Source organism: Alexandromys fortis, unplaced genomic scaffold, assembly GCF_014885135.2.
Source record: "Alexandromys fortis isolate MF-2015 unplaced genomic scaffold, M_Fortis_MF-2015_v1.1 scaffold_80, whole genome shotgun sequence".
Classification (NCBI taxonomy): domain Eukaryota; kingdom Metazoa; phylum Chordata; class Mammalia; order Rodentia; family Cricetidae; genus Alexandromys; species Alexandromys fortis.
The window spans coordinates 5,963,809-5,981,677 of NW_026068174.1; the positions used below are offsets into that span (position 1 = coordinate 5,963,809).

The following is a 17,869-nucleotide window of genomic DNA, read 5'->3' on the forward strand; positions in this document are numbered from 1 at the left end:
GGAGAACCAGGGGAGAGTGGAGAGTGGGGTCCTAAAAGCCACACGAAGAAAAGCTTATCAAGAAGCGAACTTTATGCTGGAGAGGTGGCTCAGTGGTGAAGGGTGCATCCTGCTCTCGCAAGGACAGGAGTTCAATTCCCAGTACCCACATTGGATGGCTCACAATCACCTGTAACTCCAGCTTCAGGGGATCTGATGCCTCTGGCCTCTGAAGGCCTCTTCACTCACAGGTACATACCCACACATAGATATACATAATTAAAAATAAAAATAAATCTTAAAAAAAAAGAAATGGTGACATGCGCCTTTAATTCCAGCCCTGGAAAGGCGGATCTTCATGAATTCAAGGCCAGCCTGGTCTACATAGTAAGTCCCAACCAAAGTAACACAGAGAGACTGTCTCAAAACAAAACAGACAAGAAGAAAATAGCTAAACATACAGCTTTTTCAAATATAAAAAATTATGTATTAAAATAATCTTATTAAAATTTCCCTTTTGGGATATTGTTTTTTAATGGCCCAGAATGTGTACAATGTCAATATCCTTAAAGCCAGAACTCACCTAAACTTCCCTTCTTTCCTCTCTTTATCCCACCCCAGAAGGTCCAATTTCTGCTTTCTAACGAGATCACTTTCTCTTTCTCAGGAAGGCTATGTTTTACGCCAAATGATGGTTACAGAGTATCTGGGCCTAACAGAAATCCATGCAGAACCCCCAACCATCTCGAGGAAGTCGTGCATCTTCAGGTATAAGCCACACCTGGCATGATCGCGGATCGGAAGACACCGCTTCTGCCTTTATTAGCATACCTGTCCTAATAGCCCGTTTATTATCTTTTAAATTTACCAGACAACACTTATTTTGTTCACAGTCCTATGAAGATTAGAATGCATGTGTTCTCCTCTCTAGCGCAAACAGGGGAGGCAGCACATGGGAAAGAGCGTCTGCCTCACTGGAGGAGCCGGCTACTCCATTTCCATAAAAACCTCTCAGTCTCTCACTGAAGCAGGCAGTGCAGCCACCCTGCCCTGCTCCCCAGCATGCCTCTGGCCACTGCGGCAGCTTCCCTGCCAGAAACTTTCTCTAAGGAAGGGCCCTTAAGTGATTAGAGCCCCTTAGGAGTTACCCAAGATTTCCCTGAACTCTCCCACCCCAGATCCCCACCATACACCTAGAGCACCTAGAGCACCAATGACAGACTAGTGCTAGGACACACACACATGCACACGCCTCGAAATAAGACTTAGTCTTTGGTATAGTGGACATCTTAGATCTCCTCCTTGGGGCTAGACTGGACAGACTGGATCTGCACTTCCTTAGATTTTCCCAATCTGCCTAACCCTGCTTCCTCAGTCCCCTGGTTTCTCCAGTGAGCACTGCTTTTAGGGAGCCTTCCAGCATTTACTTAACACCTTTTAGACTTTCAGTACATTAAAAAAAACAGCCAAACAAACAAGCCACCTTCAGATAACTGCAGTTACCCTGTGTTAGCTGTGAAGCAGAACGACCTGGGGCTGCTACCTTAGGTGAGATTGTTGAAGTCTCTGCACCCCATAAACCTCTCCACAGACGCAATAATCAAAATTAGACCAAATCAAACGGGTTTAATGGATACCAATGCTCCCTGGTGGCCTTCCAGCCCGCCAGAGAGGAGACGAGGAAAGGAAGATCAGGAAACCATGTGTTTGTTGGGGGGGGGAGCAGTTTAAATGCCCTATGGGAATGGTCTTGAGCATCTCTGGGGAGGGGTCATCATTTGTCGGGCTTTCTTGGAGCTGGAGTCTGGACTGAGGCGACTCCCAGGGGAGGGGGCTTGGAATGGAACTTTCCATCCAAATGTACCAGATTCTTTGGGTATATGGATGCCAGGGGCTAAGGTGAAGCATCCACCCAAACACTTGTCAGGGAAGGCTCTCTGCTGAAGGGTTGTTCATGAAGAGAAACATCCAACTGAGCTGAGCCAAGGGACAGCCGTGTGAAACTGATGGGCGCAGCACTCCAGGCAGATGAAAGAGCAATGGTGAGCGCTTTGGGGCAAGGAAGACATAAGAGAGAAATTCAGTCTAGTGGTGGAATGTTGTGAGCAGGCCGGCGTGTAATAGACCTGTACGTGTTTGGTTTGGTTTCAGAGATTTCCTCTTTAAGTGCATAGACACTTCAGAAGTTATTTTGGCTTCTACCAGTGGAGAAACCCACATTGCAATTCCGCTTCGCGAAAGAACAAGAGAAGCTATGGGAGTCCTTGATGTCAACATTGGCCAAACAAGGATGCTGGTGTATCAAGAGTACAAAGATCTGCAGAAAATGGCGAAGATGATCCAAAATGCCTCCGATGAAATACTGGGCGAATTCTCTGGAGAAATCGTGAAGAATGAGGTCATAGGTATTGTGGCTATGCGAACAGTCTGGAGGCATGGTTTGCTGGGAGGGAATCACAGACACTGAGGTGAAGGCCGTAGTTTCCACTATGTAGATCTTTCCATGTGAAAAAATGCCCTTGTGCAGGCTTCCCTGATGGGTATGTATGATCTATAACCTTTGCTAGGGTTATAGACCATACATAGCCAATACACCATCCTCTCAGGACCTTAGCTTAGACCACCGGCTGAGATGTTCCATCTGCTGTGAAACATATAAAATAGGCACTCTCCTTGCCTTTGCCATAATCTTAGGAGGGCAATAGTCATAGCCCATTTCGCAGGTGCAGAAAGTGAGGTTCAGTTAAAAATAAACAACAAATGGTAAGACTGGACTCAAACTTTGTTTTGGCTTAATTTGAACATCTTACTTTACAAATTAAAGAGCTGAAACCTACAAACCTAAAGTGCTTTTTTCCAAGGTTTAATAACAAGTCGCTGGCTGGGCCAAGACCAGTCCCCGAGTCCTCGTGACTCTATGTACCCTAGGCTACTCTTAGCACAACATCGTCTTAGAGAGTGGCTGAGAAGAAGGCTTGCAAACAGCCCTCAGCTAGAGTGAATTGAATAGATTTAGTCACAGTGTGTGGGATTAAAGTGGACCGATTTGTAGCTGTTATATAGAGTGTGATACAAGAAGGCCAAGTGTGGCGACACCAGCCTGTGATCGCAGCTACTTGAGAGGCTAATGCAGGAGGATCACTTAAGATGATAAAGAAAATAAAGGAGGGAAGGGGGAAAAGAAAAACAAAAACTACGTCCTGTAAGTGTTCAGTGTGTGCAGATCCTGAGACCTAAAGCTCTGTCTGAAACCTTGGGATTAACCCCAGAGACAAACCAGGCTCTCTACCACTAAGCTATGTCCCTAGTTCTATTTTTTTTTTTTTTTTTTTTTTAGTTTTTCNAGACAAGTGATGACTCAGAGTCAGTGACCTCATGACTCACTAACGATGACTCAGCACAGAGCCTCGTGACCTGGATCATAATTTCTTTGTGTCATTTCACTTTACTTTTTTTTTTTTCGAGACAGGGTTTCTCTGTGGCTTTGGAGCCTGTCCTGGCACTAGCTCTGTAGACCAGGCTGGTCTCGAACTCACAGAGATCCGCCTGGCTCTGCCTCCCGAGTGCTGGGATTAAAGGCGTGTGCCACCATCGCCTGGCCCTAGTCCTATTTTTAATTTTAATTTTTATTTTGAGACAAAGTTTCACTACATTGTCCAAGCCAGCCTTGAACGTACTATAAAGTTCATGGAACACCTTGAACTCAAAATCCCCCAGCCTCAGCCTTCCACATAGCTGGGATTATAGGTTTGTGGTACCAAGACCAACAAGAATAAGAACTCTATTCCTTTAATTCCTATGTCTCACCAAAGAAGTAGGGATCGGCCCTAGTCCCACAAAAGAGTGTGTGTGTATGTACAAACATATATATATATATATATATGTTACATATATATCCAAAGGACAATATAATTATAGTCTTCAAACTAAATCCTAACTATAGAACTCAAAATTTTAAAGGTTTTTTTTTTCAGTTTTTAATTCCATCAGATATAATTCTATTTTTGCTTTTTATTTCATGATTAGAGAAACCAACGTTGCTTAAAATCATGAGACATGGTTCTCTTTTGCCTGAAAAAAAAGTTCATACTATTTTATAATTTATATTATACTATACTCAGAATCCTGAGAAAGAATAGTATATGCAGTTAGAATGTGTGTAATTGCAGAGATGGAGAAGGCGGGAGAAGTCACGCGGGCAGGGATTCTCTTCTTCCGCATCATGCTGCAGGAGCTTCGGGAATGCCTCCAGCTCCTCACGTCCATGGACTTTGTGTCGTTGCTGCTGTATGAGCACAAACCTCACACGGACTCGACGTACTTCCAGGACCTCGAGTCCCAGGATATAGAAGCCAATGTGGTCCTTGTGCACGACATCCTGAAAGGAGTGATCTTGTTTTCCCAGCAGGAGATAGAATCTTCCCATGACTTGGAAGAGTGGGAAAAGTGGAAGTTTGTGAGTTGGGGTGTCTTTTTGTGAGTTTTGGAGCTTTTTTTTTTTTTTGTCTACAAATTATAATGGCACAACTCACAGGTATACAAGATGCAGGAACCTTCTCATAGTAAAGACATCCTCTAGCCCACCTCTGTGTTCCCAGACGACACAGCTGACATCTCTAAGCCTGTGTTTTGTATCCTTTCTCACAAGCCCTCTCCCCAGACTACACACCCCTAAGCTAAATCGTCCTGCCAGTTGAGAATGTCCCCTGCATTGTATAAGCCAGTGAGCTGGGCCCTGTGTTTCTGCTGGTGACGATGGAACTTCTCTTTCGTTCTTTGTTCACAGTACATTAACAAGTACTTAGTTGAAGATCTTTGTGTGTTTGATCCAACTGCTAGCAATGTGAAGGTTAATGTACAGCTTATTATGAACTACATCCAAGGTAAGGGTCTTCCTAGTGACGTAAATGTATACCAATAGAACAAAAACTGTGAGAGATTCCATTATAGCGAAACAAATGGTTCTTCAAGTGAATTTACATGAAAATAAAAATGTTCATGAGTTTTCTAAAAAGAAGGATACAATCAACAATTTGCTCGATCCCCTAAGGTGTCTGTGCCACATGTTAAGAATTTAAAGGTGCCATACCTACACACAGTAAATAAATAAATAAAAATGTAACTATAAAAAAAGAATTTAAAGGTGAGCTGGGCGGTAGTGGCACGTGCCTTTAATCCTAGCACTCGGGAGGCAGAGACAGGAGGATCTCTGAGTTCTAGGCCAGCCTGGTCTACAGAGCAAGTTCCATGTGTGATCTTTCCTCAAAATGTCATTACATGACGACATTACTCAAAATTTGTTAACATCTCACTACTGAGGAAGCTGAGGCAGGAGAATCACTTCAGTCCAGACGCTCAGGGCAGCCAGACACTACAAGACCCTCATCTCAAAGCAAGCAAACAGGAGCTGCAGTGAGGATTGGAACATTAGGCAAGAAGTCTTATACTTTTAGCTCCAATAAGGAACAAAAACATTTTAAAGAGCACTAGTGTACAGAAGCTGGTAATGCTAGCCTTTCAGAGAGGAGCCAGCGAGACTGCAGAGCGAGAAGGAGGCTCTCAGGTTGGAGGTAACTAGGAATCTGCCCCAGAGAATCAGCCATTTCTAAAAGCAAAGGCACAAATACAAAGGCACATTCCTGCACCGTGTGTGCAAGAGAACTAAGGAAAGAATGCGTTTTCCTCCTTGCAATTTAGGAAAAACTAATCACTGATTAGACAGAAGCAGAAAGATCTGCAAGTTCAAGGCCAGTCTGGACTATGGCCAGCTAGTCAATACTGCACAGAGACTCTGACTCCAAAACAAAACAAACAAACAAACAAAAAAACCACCCCAAATGGCCAACAGAAATAACGCTCTGTGAAGTCTCTAAAAGAAAAAACCAGTAATGGGTGTGGGGTGGGAGAACCGAGCCGGGAGCTAGGCAGAGCTATAGACTTCTCTGGACTCCCGATCAGTTCCTCTCCTTCCCCTCTCCTCCCTTCTCTCTCATTCCACCAAGCCAGACACTTCCAGGCTTCTGTGATAGTTTAGGTTGAGAGGCACAGATCTAAGAGACCCCTGGGACAAGGGAGGGAGAGACAAAGGCAAGGGCAGGGAGGACAGCCGCAGACCTCAGACTGTACGCACAGGGGTGGCAGAGCCCTGAGCTGGGTGGATGGGTGTCACGGAGATGTTGCTAGGAAAGTGAGGTGCTCCCAGGAGTTTGAGTGTGCTTGGGAATAGCAGAGGACACGAGACTCAGGAAGAATTAATGTGTTCCTTGAGTAATGTGAGTCCGGCATAGAACTCCTCTTTGGGATGCTACATGGGCAACAGTAGCTCATTCCTGGGAGTCTCTTCACGGGTGCCACAGGCCTGATTTAAAGTTCTGTTCAAAGGAATCAGTAACAACAGCAATAACAAACCTGGTCACTGTCCACTGTCTGCTGAGTGTGCGCACTTCTGTGTGTGTGTGTGTGTGTGTGTGTGTGAGAGAGAGAGAGAGAGAGAGAGAGAGAGAGAGAGAGAGAGAGAGAGACTAAATATTGAGCATGCTAGGCAAGCACTCTACCTCTAAACTACACCCCTTCCCCCTCTTTACTTTTTGTTTTGAGACAGTCTCACTAAGATGCCTAGACTGTTCTTGAACTCCATAGCCCAGGCAGACCTTGAACTTGTGATCCTCCTGCCTTGTGTCTTCTGAGGGGCTAGGATTACAACCCATCCACTGTATACTTTCATGTACTTATTCTATATTTGAGGACTTGAAAGTCCGGAGAAGTCTGCATCTGTGTCCCCAGGATGCCTAGCTCCAACCTCAGTCCCCCCTGTCTCCAATCTCTGGTTCTTCCTTTCGGAAAGAATGAAACCCTCCGTGAGCTGCAGCACCACCTCCCATATGGGATCAATTTGTCTAATTGGTATTCTCCTCTTTGGTCTCCACCAACCTGACACCTCCCTCAACCTAGGAGCAGACCTTGCTGCCGGGTTCCTTGTATTCCTGAGGGATGTTCCCCTTCTTAGACAAAAGCATAGGCACCTAGCAGTCTTCAGTCCAGTCCCTCTATCATAAGGAATCAGGATAAAGAGCAGGCCTTGCCGTTGCACCTTGCAGCTGCACCCTTAATAAGCCCATCCTCCACCCAGGGAGACGCAAAAGGCTTCTTCTGTGGCGTGGCACCGTTGTCTCAAAGGCATCTCTTCAGGCGCTGCCTCAGATTTGCCTGTTAGAGCCACCTGCTAGTGCAGGCTCTGCTCAGAACACATGCAAACTTTCACCCCTTGCCCCGACTTTGAACTCACCTATCCTCTCTCAACCGCCTTGACCACGAAAGGACTGCCCGGGGCGTTTTGCTTTCCAATAGTGCCCTCAGGTGGCAGAAATGAGAACTTCAAGTAACAGAATGGGACCCAAAGAACAGGCTTCCCTTTCATGCAACCAGCAACCCCTTCATGTTATCAATCTCTATAGCAATCCACAAAGTTCGTAGGTCACCGGACATCAGTCCTCTCTCATTTAGATGAAGGTATATCAAGAAAGTCTGAGCTTCGTGTTTAAGAAAAGGGGACGTGTTCTTTGGGCACGGCTTCCTGTTTGTGTTAGGAGAGGACCCTTTTGGCAGGGCCAACTGTTATCCAAAAATCTGGGTGGCCTTCTTGTAACTTTGAGGAAAGCTCCTATTCAGGAAGCCCACTCAGCCAGAGAAGACACCAGCGGGTTTCTGCAGTGCCTGGGATTGGGGCTGCTAGGCAGGGCGTGGAGACTGGGGTGTGGTTGATAGACCCCGTGACATCCCATTGGAGAAAACATTCTCTCTTTTCTGTAAGGTGTCGCTTGCAAGTAGCTTTTTGGCTAGGGATGGGACTTTGTGTCCGTGTCCTCCTCTCAGTGCTAGAATTTTGTCTAGCTTGAACCTCGGTCTGTGTGTGCTGTTACAGTCTCTGTGAGTTCATCTGTGTATCAGCTCTGTTACGTCTGGAAGACGTTTCCAGAAGAGGACACCTGATCTCACTGTAGAAGGCTGTGAGCCACCATGTAGGTACTGGGAATTGAACTTGGGACCTCTGGAAGAGCAGCCAGTGCTCTTAACCTCTCAGCCATCTCTCCAGCCCAAGGTAGAGGAATCTTAAGCCAAGGTCACCCTCAGTTATATAACAAGTTCAAGCCAGCCTAGAGTATATGAACTCCTGTCTATAAAAAAAGAAAGAGAAAAAGAAAAGAAGAAAAGAAAAAAAGGAAAGGAGAAAAGAAAACAAACATAAATCGCACCTCACACCCTTCTGGAATACACAGGTCAGTGTTTGGCAAGCACAGCGAATCATGCAATCCTCGCCACTACCTAGTTTGATGACATTTTCACACAGAGCTGTAGCCCCGTAGCAAGCCTCCCCCGCTAGCCTGGCAACTGCTGGTCTGCTCTCTGTCTGCGCATGCCCATCCCCAGCCTTTGCTAGCAATGCGATTAGGTAAGAGGTGCCCTTTTGTGTCTGGTTCCTTTCCCTCACTGTAGTGTTTTCAGGACTCGCTTACATTTTAGTGTGTGTTAGTTGTTTCTTTCTTATGACTACATTGTCTATATATTGATAAGCTGTATTTCATTTATCCAGTTACCAGTTCATGAGCCTCGGGGATTTTTGGTTTGGGCTCTTGGAATTGTGTTTCCAGGAACATTTGTTTACAGTTTTGCTTTTGTTTTTTATTTTGAATGTGCATATTCTGTTCTCCTGGTCAGAGACCTTAGTTAGGAGTGAAATCGCTCGGGCATATGATAGCTCTCTGTTTCACTTCTGTGGAAATGTCTCCATAGCCTTTTAACGTCCAAGGTAGCTAGTGAGGTGTTGGAAGCCTTTCTTGTTTCTGATCTTGCAAACGTTACCTTTGCTTTACTTCTCCCCAGAAGCTCTAGCTTCATCCCTTTATTCCCAAGGTTGTGAAATTTCCCAATGATGAGCCTTGACATGGCTGTCTTCACCCAATGTTCAGGGTGTTTGCTGGGCCATTTCAATCGTGAAATCCGGGTCCTCGCCTCCTAGGTGCCTACAGAGCATCAAGGTGGCCACCGCAGCTGTGCAAGTTGTGCACTGCACAGAGGTGCCCCACTGAGGAGGCAAATGGCAGCTAAATTGAACCTGGATTCCACTCACTGGGCTGTGTGCCTTCGCTTGAAGCTGCGTCAGCTTAGAAGGGGCAGGCATCTTTTTCTTGGCATGCCTTTTTCTCTGCTCAGCCTGCTGCAGGCCAGTGCACTTACCCAGGACAAGTGACCTGGAGGCTAATGGTCACCCTCCTCTCCCTTTCCTATCATCCTTCTTTGTAACACATTTTCCAGACATTGCTTATCCTAGGCTCAGTCTTCAAAATCCTAGTTTTAGTGGCTGGAGTAGAGCTCCGCAGATCTCTTACTGGTTTGCATGAAGCTAACGAGCTAACTAATGTCTCATTTTCCATTTCTTTACCTTTTTGCTTTGCATGCTGATAAATTCAGTCTCCTCTGCCAGTTCTGCTGACGGGGGAGGTATGTGTGTTTGATGTCTGAGAGCACCTGCATTGCTGTTCTCTTAGCCTTTGCTTTCTCCAGCCTCTGGTTGACATTTTGCTTAGGTCTCCAAGGGCATTGGTAATTGCACCTTGAAGTCTTCTCCTTCCTGGAGTTTCTCCTCTTTCTTTCTCTTTTGGTGTTTGGATCTCTGTCTCAGATTAAATGATTCCTGTATGAATGGAGTCACTTCCGGTTTCTATGCCTCTCTGAGCTCTTTATCTTGAGCTGTCGGCTCCCTGTGTGACAAGATTCTTGGTTACTGCCTGGAGAGGAAGCAGCTTACTCTCCCAGGTCCTGCAGCCTAACGGGAAAGTCTGCAGGGCCTCCATATTTAGAATACATCTTAGTATCCTCCCCATTGTCATCAGTGAACTGCCACTCAGCTCGTTCTAACGCCGCACTCTGAAACTCTCTGTGTTATCTGAGATATTTCTAGAAGTGGGAGACGTCCCCCTGAGCTGTACTATGAGGTGGATTCCTACGAACTCTCTTTCCTAAACAGCATCTCGACACCGTGTGAGTCCTGAGAGGCTCCTGGGATATGCAGTAAGTTGATCTAGGCATGCTAACATAGGTGTGCAGAGTAAGGCATTTGTGCACATTTGAGGGAGACAGGGAGGAAGCATGGGGCAGAATTTTGTTTTCTCTTAGGTAGTGCTGTGGCTCCCACCTAAGGGCTTGTGGAACGAGGCAGTGCAGATGTTAACAGTCAGACAGACAAGTGAGGAAATCAGCTATATAGATAACTTCTAAAGAGTGTGCTTCAGGCAGGGCAAAGAGTCAATGCAAAGGCCGCAGAAGGCAGGAGTATGCCGTGTGTTGAAATAGTCTAGAGGACAGGACACTGTGTCAGGAGCAGAGTAAGAGAATTAGAGATACGTATAAGGGGAAGTGATGGGTTGGGGAGTGGACTCAACCAATCACACCATCATAATATAATATGAGAAAGCAGAAAGTATTTCATGACATGGCTTATCCTTTTAAAGAATCACTCTGATGGCCCGGATAGTGGCTCATACTTCTAGCACTCAAAGGCTAAGGCAGAAGGATTATGAGTTCAAAAGTCAACCTGAGTTACACGGCAAGACCCTATATAAAAAAAATAAGTAAATAAAATAAATAAATAAATATAAGGAACTGAGCATAGCAATGCCCATTTTTAATTCCAAATTTTGGAAGGCAGTCAGACAGACCTATGTGAGTTCAAGGCTAACCTGGTCTATTTATACAGTGAGTGCCAGGCTACCCAAGACCTTGTAAGATCCCACTAAAAAAAAAAAAAAAAGAGGGGGAAGGGAGGAGGGAGGGAGGAAATAACATTCTGCTTTTGTGATGAAAGGCTTTTGGGGGTGGGGGGGCGCCGCTGTCAAAGAGAACAATCAGAGGAGCTGCTGCAGGGATTCAAACAGGAGTGGACCCGACAGAGACAGTGAAAAGTGGTCAGAGGTATGCATAGTACAGACTCTGGTTAGACCCAACATGAACTCCACAGTTTGGGTGTGAAGTGTGAACAAAGCAAGAGCCAAAGTTGACTGTGGTTTGGAAGAATAGAGGAGCCATTAGTGAAATTAGAGAGCACTACAGGGAAGAGACTCAGTGGGGAAAGATGAAGAGTTCAAGTTTGGGGGCTGGAAAGGTGGCTCAGATGCGTTACGTGCAGAGAGAGTACTCGCTGCTCTTGAGGAGGGCTGGAGTTTAGTTCCCAGCAGCAACATCTGGTGGCTCACAACCACCTGTAACTCCAGTTCCTAGGGATTCGATGCCCTATTCTGACCTCCGTGGGCTCTCACTTGCACATACACGGGCACATGTATGCACACATATAAATAAATAAGGTAAATATTCTTAAAGCGTTCACATTTGGCATGCTGAAGTTGGGGCGTCTGTTGGGCTGTGAGCAGAAATGTGAGTAGGTAGCTAGAAAAAGAACTCAGATTTTGGAGAGAGCTCTAGGTGGGGGTGTAAAATTGAGATTTGTTGGCCAATAGATGATGTCTTAGTTAGGGTTTACATTGCCCTGAAGAGACAGCATGACCACGGCAACTCTTATAAAGCAAAAACATTTAACTGGTGGTTTACATTTTCAGAGGTCTAGTCCATTATCATCATGGATGGACATGGTGGCACGCAGGTAGACATGGTGCTGGAGAAGGAGCTGAGAGTCCTACATCTTGACCTGCAGGCAACAGGAAGTGGGCTGAGACACTGGACATATCTTGAGCATGAAAGACCTCAAAGCCCACCCCTACAATGACATACTTGCTTAAACAAGACCACGCCTACTCCAACAAAGCCACACATCCTAATAATGCCACTTCCAATGAGCTTATGGGGGCCAATTACATTCAAACTACCACATTGCACTCCCTGGCCCCCATGTAACAATATCATAGTGCAAAATGCACTTAGTCCAACGTCAAAAGTTTCAATAGTCTATCACAGTCTCAACAGTATTTTAAAGTCCAAAGTTTAAAGTTTCTTCTGAGATTCATGCAATCTCTTAGCCATATTCTCCTATAAAATAAAAATCAAAACCAAGATCACATATTTCCATTCCAAACGTAGGGAAGGGAGCATAGTGAGGAAGCACTGGACTAAAGCAAGACCGAAAACCAGCTGGGCAAACTCCAAACTCTGCGTCTCGATGTCAATCCTGAGTTCAGTCCCCAGGACGAGCATGATAGAAGGAGATAACCAAGTCTTGTAAGGGCCAAGCCCTGTCCTCTGGCCTCCGCACACGTGCTTCCACAGGTGCACCCACCTATTTTAAAGATTAAAAGTTGACAGGCAGTGGTGCCACACGCCTTTAATCCCAGAACTCAGGAGGCAGGGGCAGGCGGATCTCTGTGAGATCGAGGCCAGCCTGGTCTACAGAGCTAGTTCCAGGACAGTCTCCAAAGCTACAGAGAAACCCTGTCTCAAAAATAAAAACAAAATAAAATAAAATAAAAGTTAACAAGGTGAAGGGGCTGGAGAGGAGATGAATGGGGCTCAGCGGTTAGGAGAGGAGGACTTGGATTCTGTTCTCCTCAAATCGCCAACTATTTTCAGTTTTGTTGACTGCAACGTGCTTTCTTTCTTGGGCTGGTTCCACTCCCTGTTAGTAGCTTGCCTCAACAGTATCCCATGACTCTGGCATCTCTAACACTTGGGGTCTCCAAGGCGATGCAGGCTTCTCCTTCACAGCTTCACACAATGGCCTCCCTGGGAAATTCAGGGACACCCCTGACACATGCCTGGCCTCAACAGCTTTCCTTAGTCATGGAGGAAGATTCCATAGCCCTTTCTTCTCTCCTTGTCTCTAAAGCCAGAAACAAGTTGTGCTGCTTGCTGGGACTGAAACACGCCCCCCCCCCCTTATTCAATTACATCTTCACCAGCTTTCTGTTTCTCGTGGTTTTTCACTGCTTAATCTCAGCTTTCCTGGATTTCAGTCTGTAGACCAAGCTGGCCTTGAATTTAGAGATTCGTTGCCTCTGAAGGTTGGGATTAAAGATGTCTACTACCACACCTGGCTCTAAGTTTTTCTTTTAATTCTTTTTTGTAAGTTGGAAACTTATCTTGGTGGTTTCTTGCCCTGAGGTTGACACTCCCTGTATTCTATTTATTAATCTGTTGATCTCCTAGTACGCAGGATTTAGCTCTATTTCACTTGTTAGTGCCCCTTTTCTCCTCAAATCATACACTTTGTATTTTTCCTTGCTCATTATAAATCTTGAGAAGAGTGACTATTAATAACCACACAACAGAGAGAACACTAGGCTGTTTCAAGATTTTCTTTGCCAAGGGAATTAATCCAAATCTCTTCGCTTTAGCCTCAAGCAGACTCTTCAGACAAAGGCAAAAAGCAGCCACATTCTTCACCGAAATACCACAAGAATGATCTCTAGTCCACATATTGATATTCTTATCCTCTTGAGCCAGCCTCCCACAGTTAAAGCATCCTCAGCACCACTGTCTCCCTGCTCCTGTTAATAAGGTCCATTGAGCAGCACTTAAATCTTTCCACAGCTTTTCTAACTCAAAGTACCAGAGTTCACATTCCTCCACACAAAAACATGGTCAGGCCTATCACAGCAAAACCTCAGTTCCTGGTACCACCCTCGGTCTTAGTTAGGGCTTCAATTGCTGTGAAGAGACATCATAACCACAACAACTCTTATAAAGGAAAAACACTCAATGGGGTAGTTTACAGTTCAGTCCACTGTCATCATGGTGGCTCATGGCAGCATATAAGGAGACAGGGTGCTGGAGAAGGAACTGGGAGTCCTACATCTTGACCTGCAGGCAACAGGAAGTAGTCTGAAACACTGGGCGTATCTTGAGCATAGGAGACCCAAAGCTCCACGGGGATAATTTCCTCCACTAAGGCCACACCTACTCCAGCAAAGCCGCACCTCCTAATTGTGTCACTCCCAATGAGCTTGTGGCGACAGCTACACTCAAACTGCCACAGATGGTTCACGAAGGGGAAAGTGAAGACAGTTCTTTGAATGTCTTGCCACAAAGGGAGCATGGCCGCAGGTTTGCCTGGGGTATGTCACCAAAAGGCCGGAAGTTATCTCACTGAACCATAAATTTCTGTAAAGATAAACTACACTGACTGAGCCATCTGGGTGTGAGTGGCCTGCACTGCCACCTGAGGCCGTAGTGATGTCTGGGATCATACTACCAACAGAGGCCATGTCTGGGTCTGTGGTCCCTCTGCAGCCAGGGTCTGTTACCACAGAAGGCCTTGTGGGTGTCTGTGATCTGTGCTGCAGCTTGAAACTATGATGATGTCCATGGGCCGTGCTGCCACCTGAGGCCACATTGACGTCCTTGGCCCGTGCCGCTGCTGAGAGCTATGATGGCGTCCATGGCCCACGATGTGGCAGAGGGCCATGTTGATATTCATGGTCTGTACCTGCCACTGGTGACCATGTTAAGGTTCATGGCACATGCCGATGCTGGAGACCATGTGGATGTCTGTGATCTGAGCCGTGGCCATAAGCATGTGTAACCATGATCCACGCTCCCACAAGCAAGCGACTTTCTGCCACGGTATTGATGACTGCAGACTCACAGTTGAGACAGATGGACATAGAATGCTTCTGTGAGAACCCCGCCCCCTCAAAACAGTAGCAGCCTAAGCAGAAAGCCATCTAAGAGAACTCTTAAAAATTGTGATAAGGATGCTGAAGTGTAGCTGTCCACTACTGACGGCTTCTGGCAGGGGTAGGGTGGTGGGAAGGACTGCTTTCTTTAAGGGCTGAACACCGGGAGTTTAACCATGCTCCAGCGGGTATACGGGCAACACAAATTGGACTTGTTTGTTTGCTTGCTTTTTCTTCTCTTTTGGGGGGGAAGGTCACAAAGGTGGGGTTGAGTGGACCTGAGAGGACTGGGAAGTGAGTGTGCTGGGTGTTCATGATGTGAAATTTCCAAATAATGAATAAAAATATTATTTAAAAAATTACACTGACCGAAATTCACACATTTGATTCATGACTGCGCTGTGAAAAAGCCCGGAATGCGCAGCAATAACGCTCACGACGGGAGCAGAACTGTTTGCTTGCGAGGACTCGTGACTCATCCTGGAACGAACTCCACCTCAGCCGTAATAAATCAAAAACTGGGATTTCCTCCTTGTTCAACACCACACCACTCGTTCCATGCGCGGCTCGGGAGGTGTCTGCCTCTGGGGAGACAGCCAATCAACAGCAACGCATCAAGTGCCCAACTGTCACCACAAAGTTCGCCGTGCTGATGTGAGAACAGCTGCAGCTTGCCTGCACATCCATCCAGTGTGCCTTGCTGGACAGACCTCAGCTTGTCGTGGCCAGCAGTAATTCTAAATTTAAAAAAGACTTAGGGAACGTGAAGCAATAGAAACAGAGAATTCAAACTATAGGAGCAGATGGAGAAGGAATACTGCTGGTCCTGGCTTCGTTGTCGTTGAAGGAAGCCTTCAGCTTTTAAACTTGAAGTTAAATACTTCATTCTTTCTGCTTTGCCTGTTTTTACTAATTGTCTATGCTTCCCGGAGGATTTAGCTTAATTAATCCAGTGTTAAAGCAGAGACCCACAAATTGAGGTTTAATTTAAAAACAAGCTTTTTATAGCCTGATGTTTCCAGCATAATGAATTCCCTGTGTAATTAAAAGTTTGATTAAAATGGGACCTAAAAATACCATAATAAATGCTTTCTGAATACATCCCTGTACATAGTCAAAGTCTTACTCTGAAATTCTTAGAGCTTAAAGTTAGTTTAAAGATCACTGTAAGCATTGCTAAGGCAAATCAGAATGCTCATAATTTCGTAGATTCATAGAAGAAATAAAAGTAGACTTCTCTTGAGAACTGCCATGAGGGTCGGTGTGGGGTATCTGCCAAGCTGTGACGACCAGGCGCCTGTCTACCGCAAGAGGGCGGTGGCAGCCAATGGTAATGGTTAAAGGTAGCAGCTGCAGGAGGCTTCCTCAGAGGGCTCAATAGGGCCCCCGTAAATAATACATCCATCTCTGGAAACGACAGGAAAACAGGGCCGGAGCTTTTGTCCTGGTAACAATAAAATGGGACATAAGCAACAGAGGCTTGTAAAAGGGAACGCGCTCTGCTCTCTCGCTGTCCTCCTGTCCTTGAATCTCCATGGAGACGGTGACTGGTTTAGTGATGGTGGCAGACAGGGATCTGCACATTGGGATGTTCAGCCCAGATCAACAACCACCGATGTAGCTGAGCCCTCGTCAAGGATTTGGGAAAGACAGAACCAAGCTGTCTTATCTCAGGAAATTCATTGGGATGGGAACTAGGAGTGTCCTAGGATGCACTTGGCTCTTATTTAATTTAGATTCATAACACTGGAACATTAAGATAACCAGAGTAATCTTTGGAAATAGGTAATATTTCTTTGTAACGTTTCCAGGAAGTTAATTAGCACAAAGAGGGATCAATGATAACAAACGCGCACTCAGGGTTTGAAGTTGGTATTTGTATTGGTCTAGAATTACCCATAAAGTGAGATGAATCAGATATTCCTACTGTGTTCTCATGGCTAGCATCTGTTCTTGTTCTTATTCTAATTGTCACTAATATTATTGAGCTGTAATCTGGAAAAACTTTTAGGACTTGAAATAAAGAAATTAAATTATTCCTTAATTTAATGTTGTTTCAATTCAACATTTATTGAACACTTACAATTGAATGAGAAAAAAAACAGTGCTTATGGGGGGGGAGTGAGGGAGTGTGTGTGTGTGTGTGTGTGCATGTGTGTGTGTGTGTGAAGAGAACATTAGACAATTAATTGCATCCACATGTTTTAAAGTCAGCTTCAAACAAAAATGAAGACGTGAATGTTTCCTCATTGCGGGGGCTTCTCTGGTATATGCTGCACCTTAGCTTGTAAAGCTTCCTTCAAAACCAAGATAAAAACAAGCCTGACTCAGGGAAACTCGCTGCTTATATTGGTAGGAGACAAGACAATAACATATATTCTGGAGTCTGTGCAAAAGATGGCTCCGTGATTAAAGGTCCCTGTCACCAAGCCAGCAACTTAAATTTGGTCCCTGGGTCACACATGTTGGAAGGAGAGAATGCCTACAAGTTTGTCCTCTGGTCACACACACACACACACACACACACACACACACACACACACACATATCGGTAAACAAAATGTAATAAAAATGTCTATCTTAAAAGTCTAGCAGATAATTGAGATTATGGTTAAGACACTCTTGGATAGTGATATTTAACACTCTGTCGCGGTCTTTTGTGTGTATATAACGGTTTGTTCAACTCAAATCAGCAGGTCTTCGCCTGAGCCCAGGCCCAGTTAGACTAGGAATAGCAAGGATGAGTGAAACGCAACCTGAAGGCGTGCGCCACCCCTGCCCTGCTATGGGTTTTTATTAATACCAATTAGCATTCACACTACAAACTATATAATTTGAAACAATTTTCAAAGAATATTTAAAATATAGTAGTATTCATTATGAACTAATATGCCCAACCCTAGCATGCCTTGTTTGAGCTCAGTTCATGTTACTTTGTTTTCCAACGCGGCCAGTGACCTAGGGCTTCATGCTAAGCAGGCGCTCAACCCCTTAGCTCCACCCTCAGCCCTTTTTAGTTTAGTTTACAACAGGGTCTCACTCGGGCCCCGTTCAAAATCATTCTCTAGAATAGACTAGCCTCAGACCAGCAATCTTCCTGCTTCAGCCTGCCGGGCAGCTGGGGTTGCAGGGATAATCACCACGCCCATCTGAATCTGAGGTTTTTAAAGATATGGACTGCATCTTTGAAACTTTCCACCTCTTCTGGTCCCATTCTCTTTTCTCATAATGCGATCATAAATTTGTCACTTATAATTACACGCCTGATTTAT

General features: G+C 45.3%; 1 protein-coding gene across 1 annotated transcript in view; it reads left to right on the forward strand.

Moving 5' to 3' along the window:
- Positions 1 to 17,869, forward strand: part of Efcab5 (EF-hand calcium binding domain 5) — a 106,645-nt gene that overhangs the window by 87,837 nt on the left and 939 nt on the right. The window contains exons 16-19 of the mRNA XM_050128606.1: positions 647 to 747; positions 2,131 to 2,384; positions 4,149 to 4,435; positions 4,766 to 4,862. Coding sequence (XP_049984563.1) covers positions 647 to 747; positions 2,131 to 2,384; positions 4,149 to 4,435; positions 4,766 to 4,862 — 739 coding nt within the window. The remainder of the gene's footprint in view (positions 1 to 646; positions 748 to 2,130; positions 2,385 to 4,148; positions 4,436 to 4,765; positions 4,863 to 17,869) is intronic.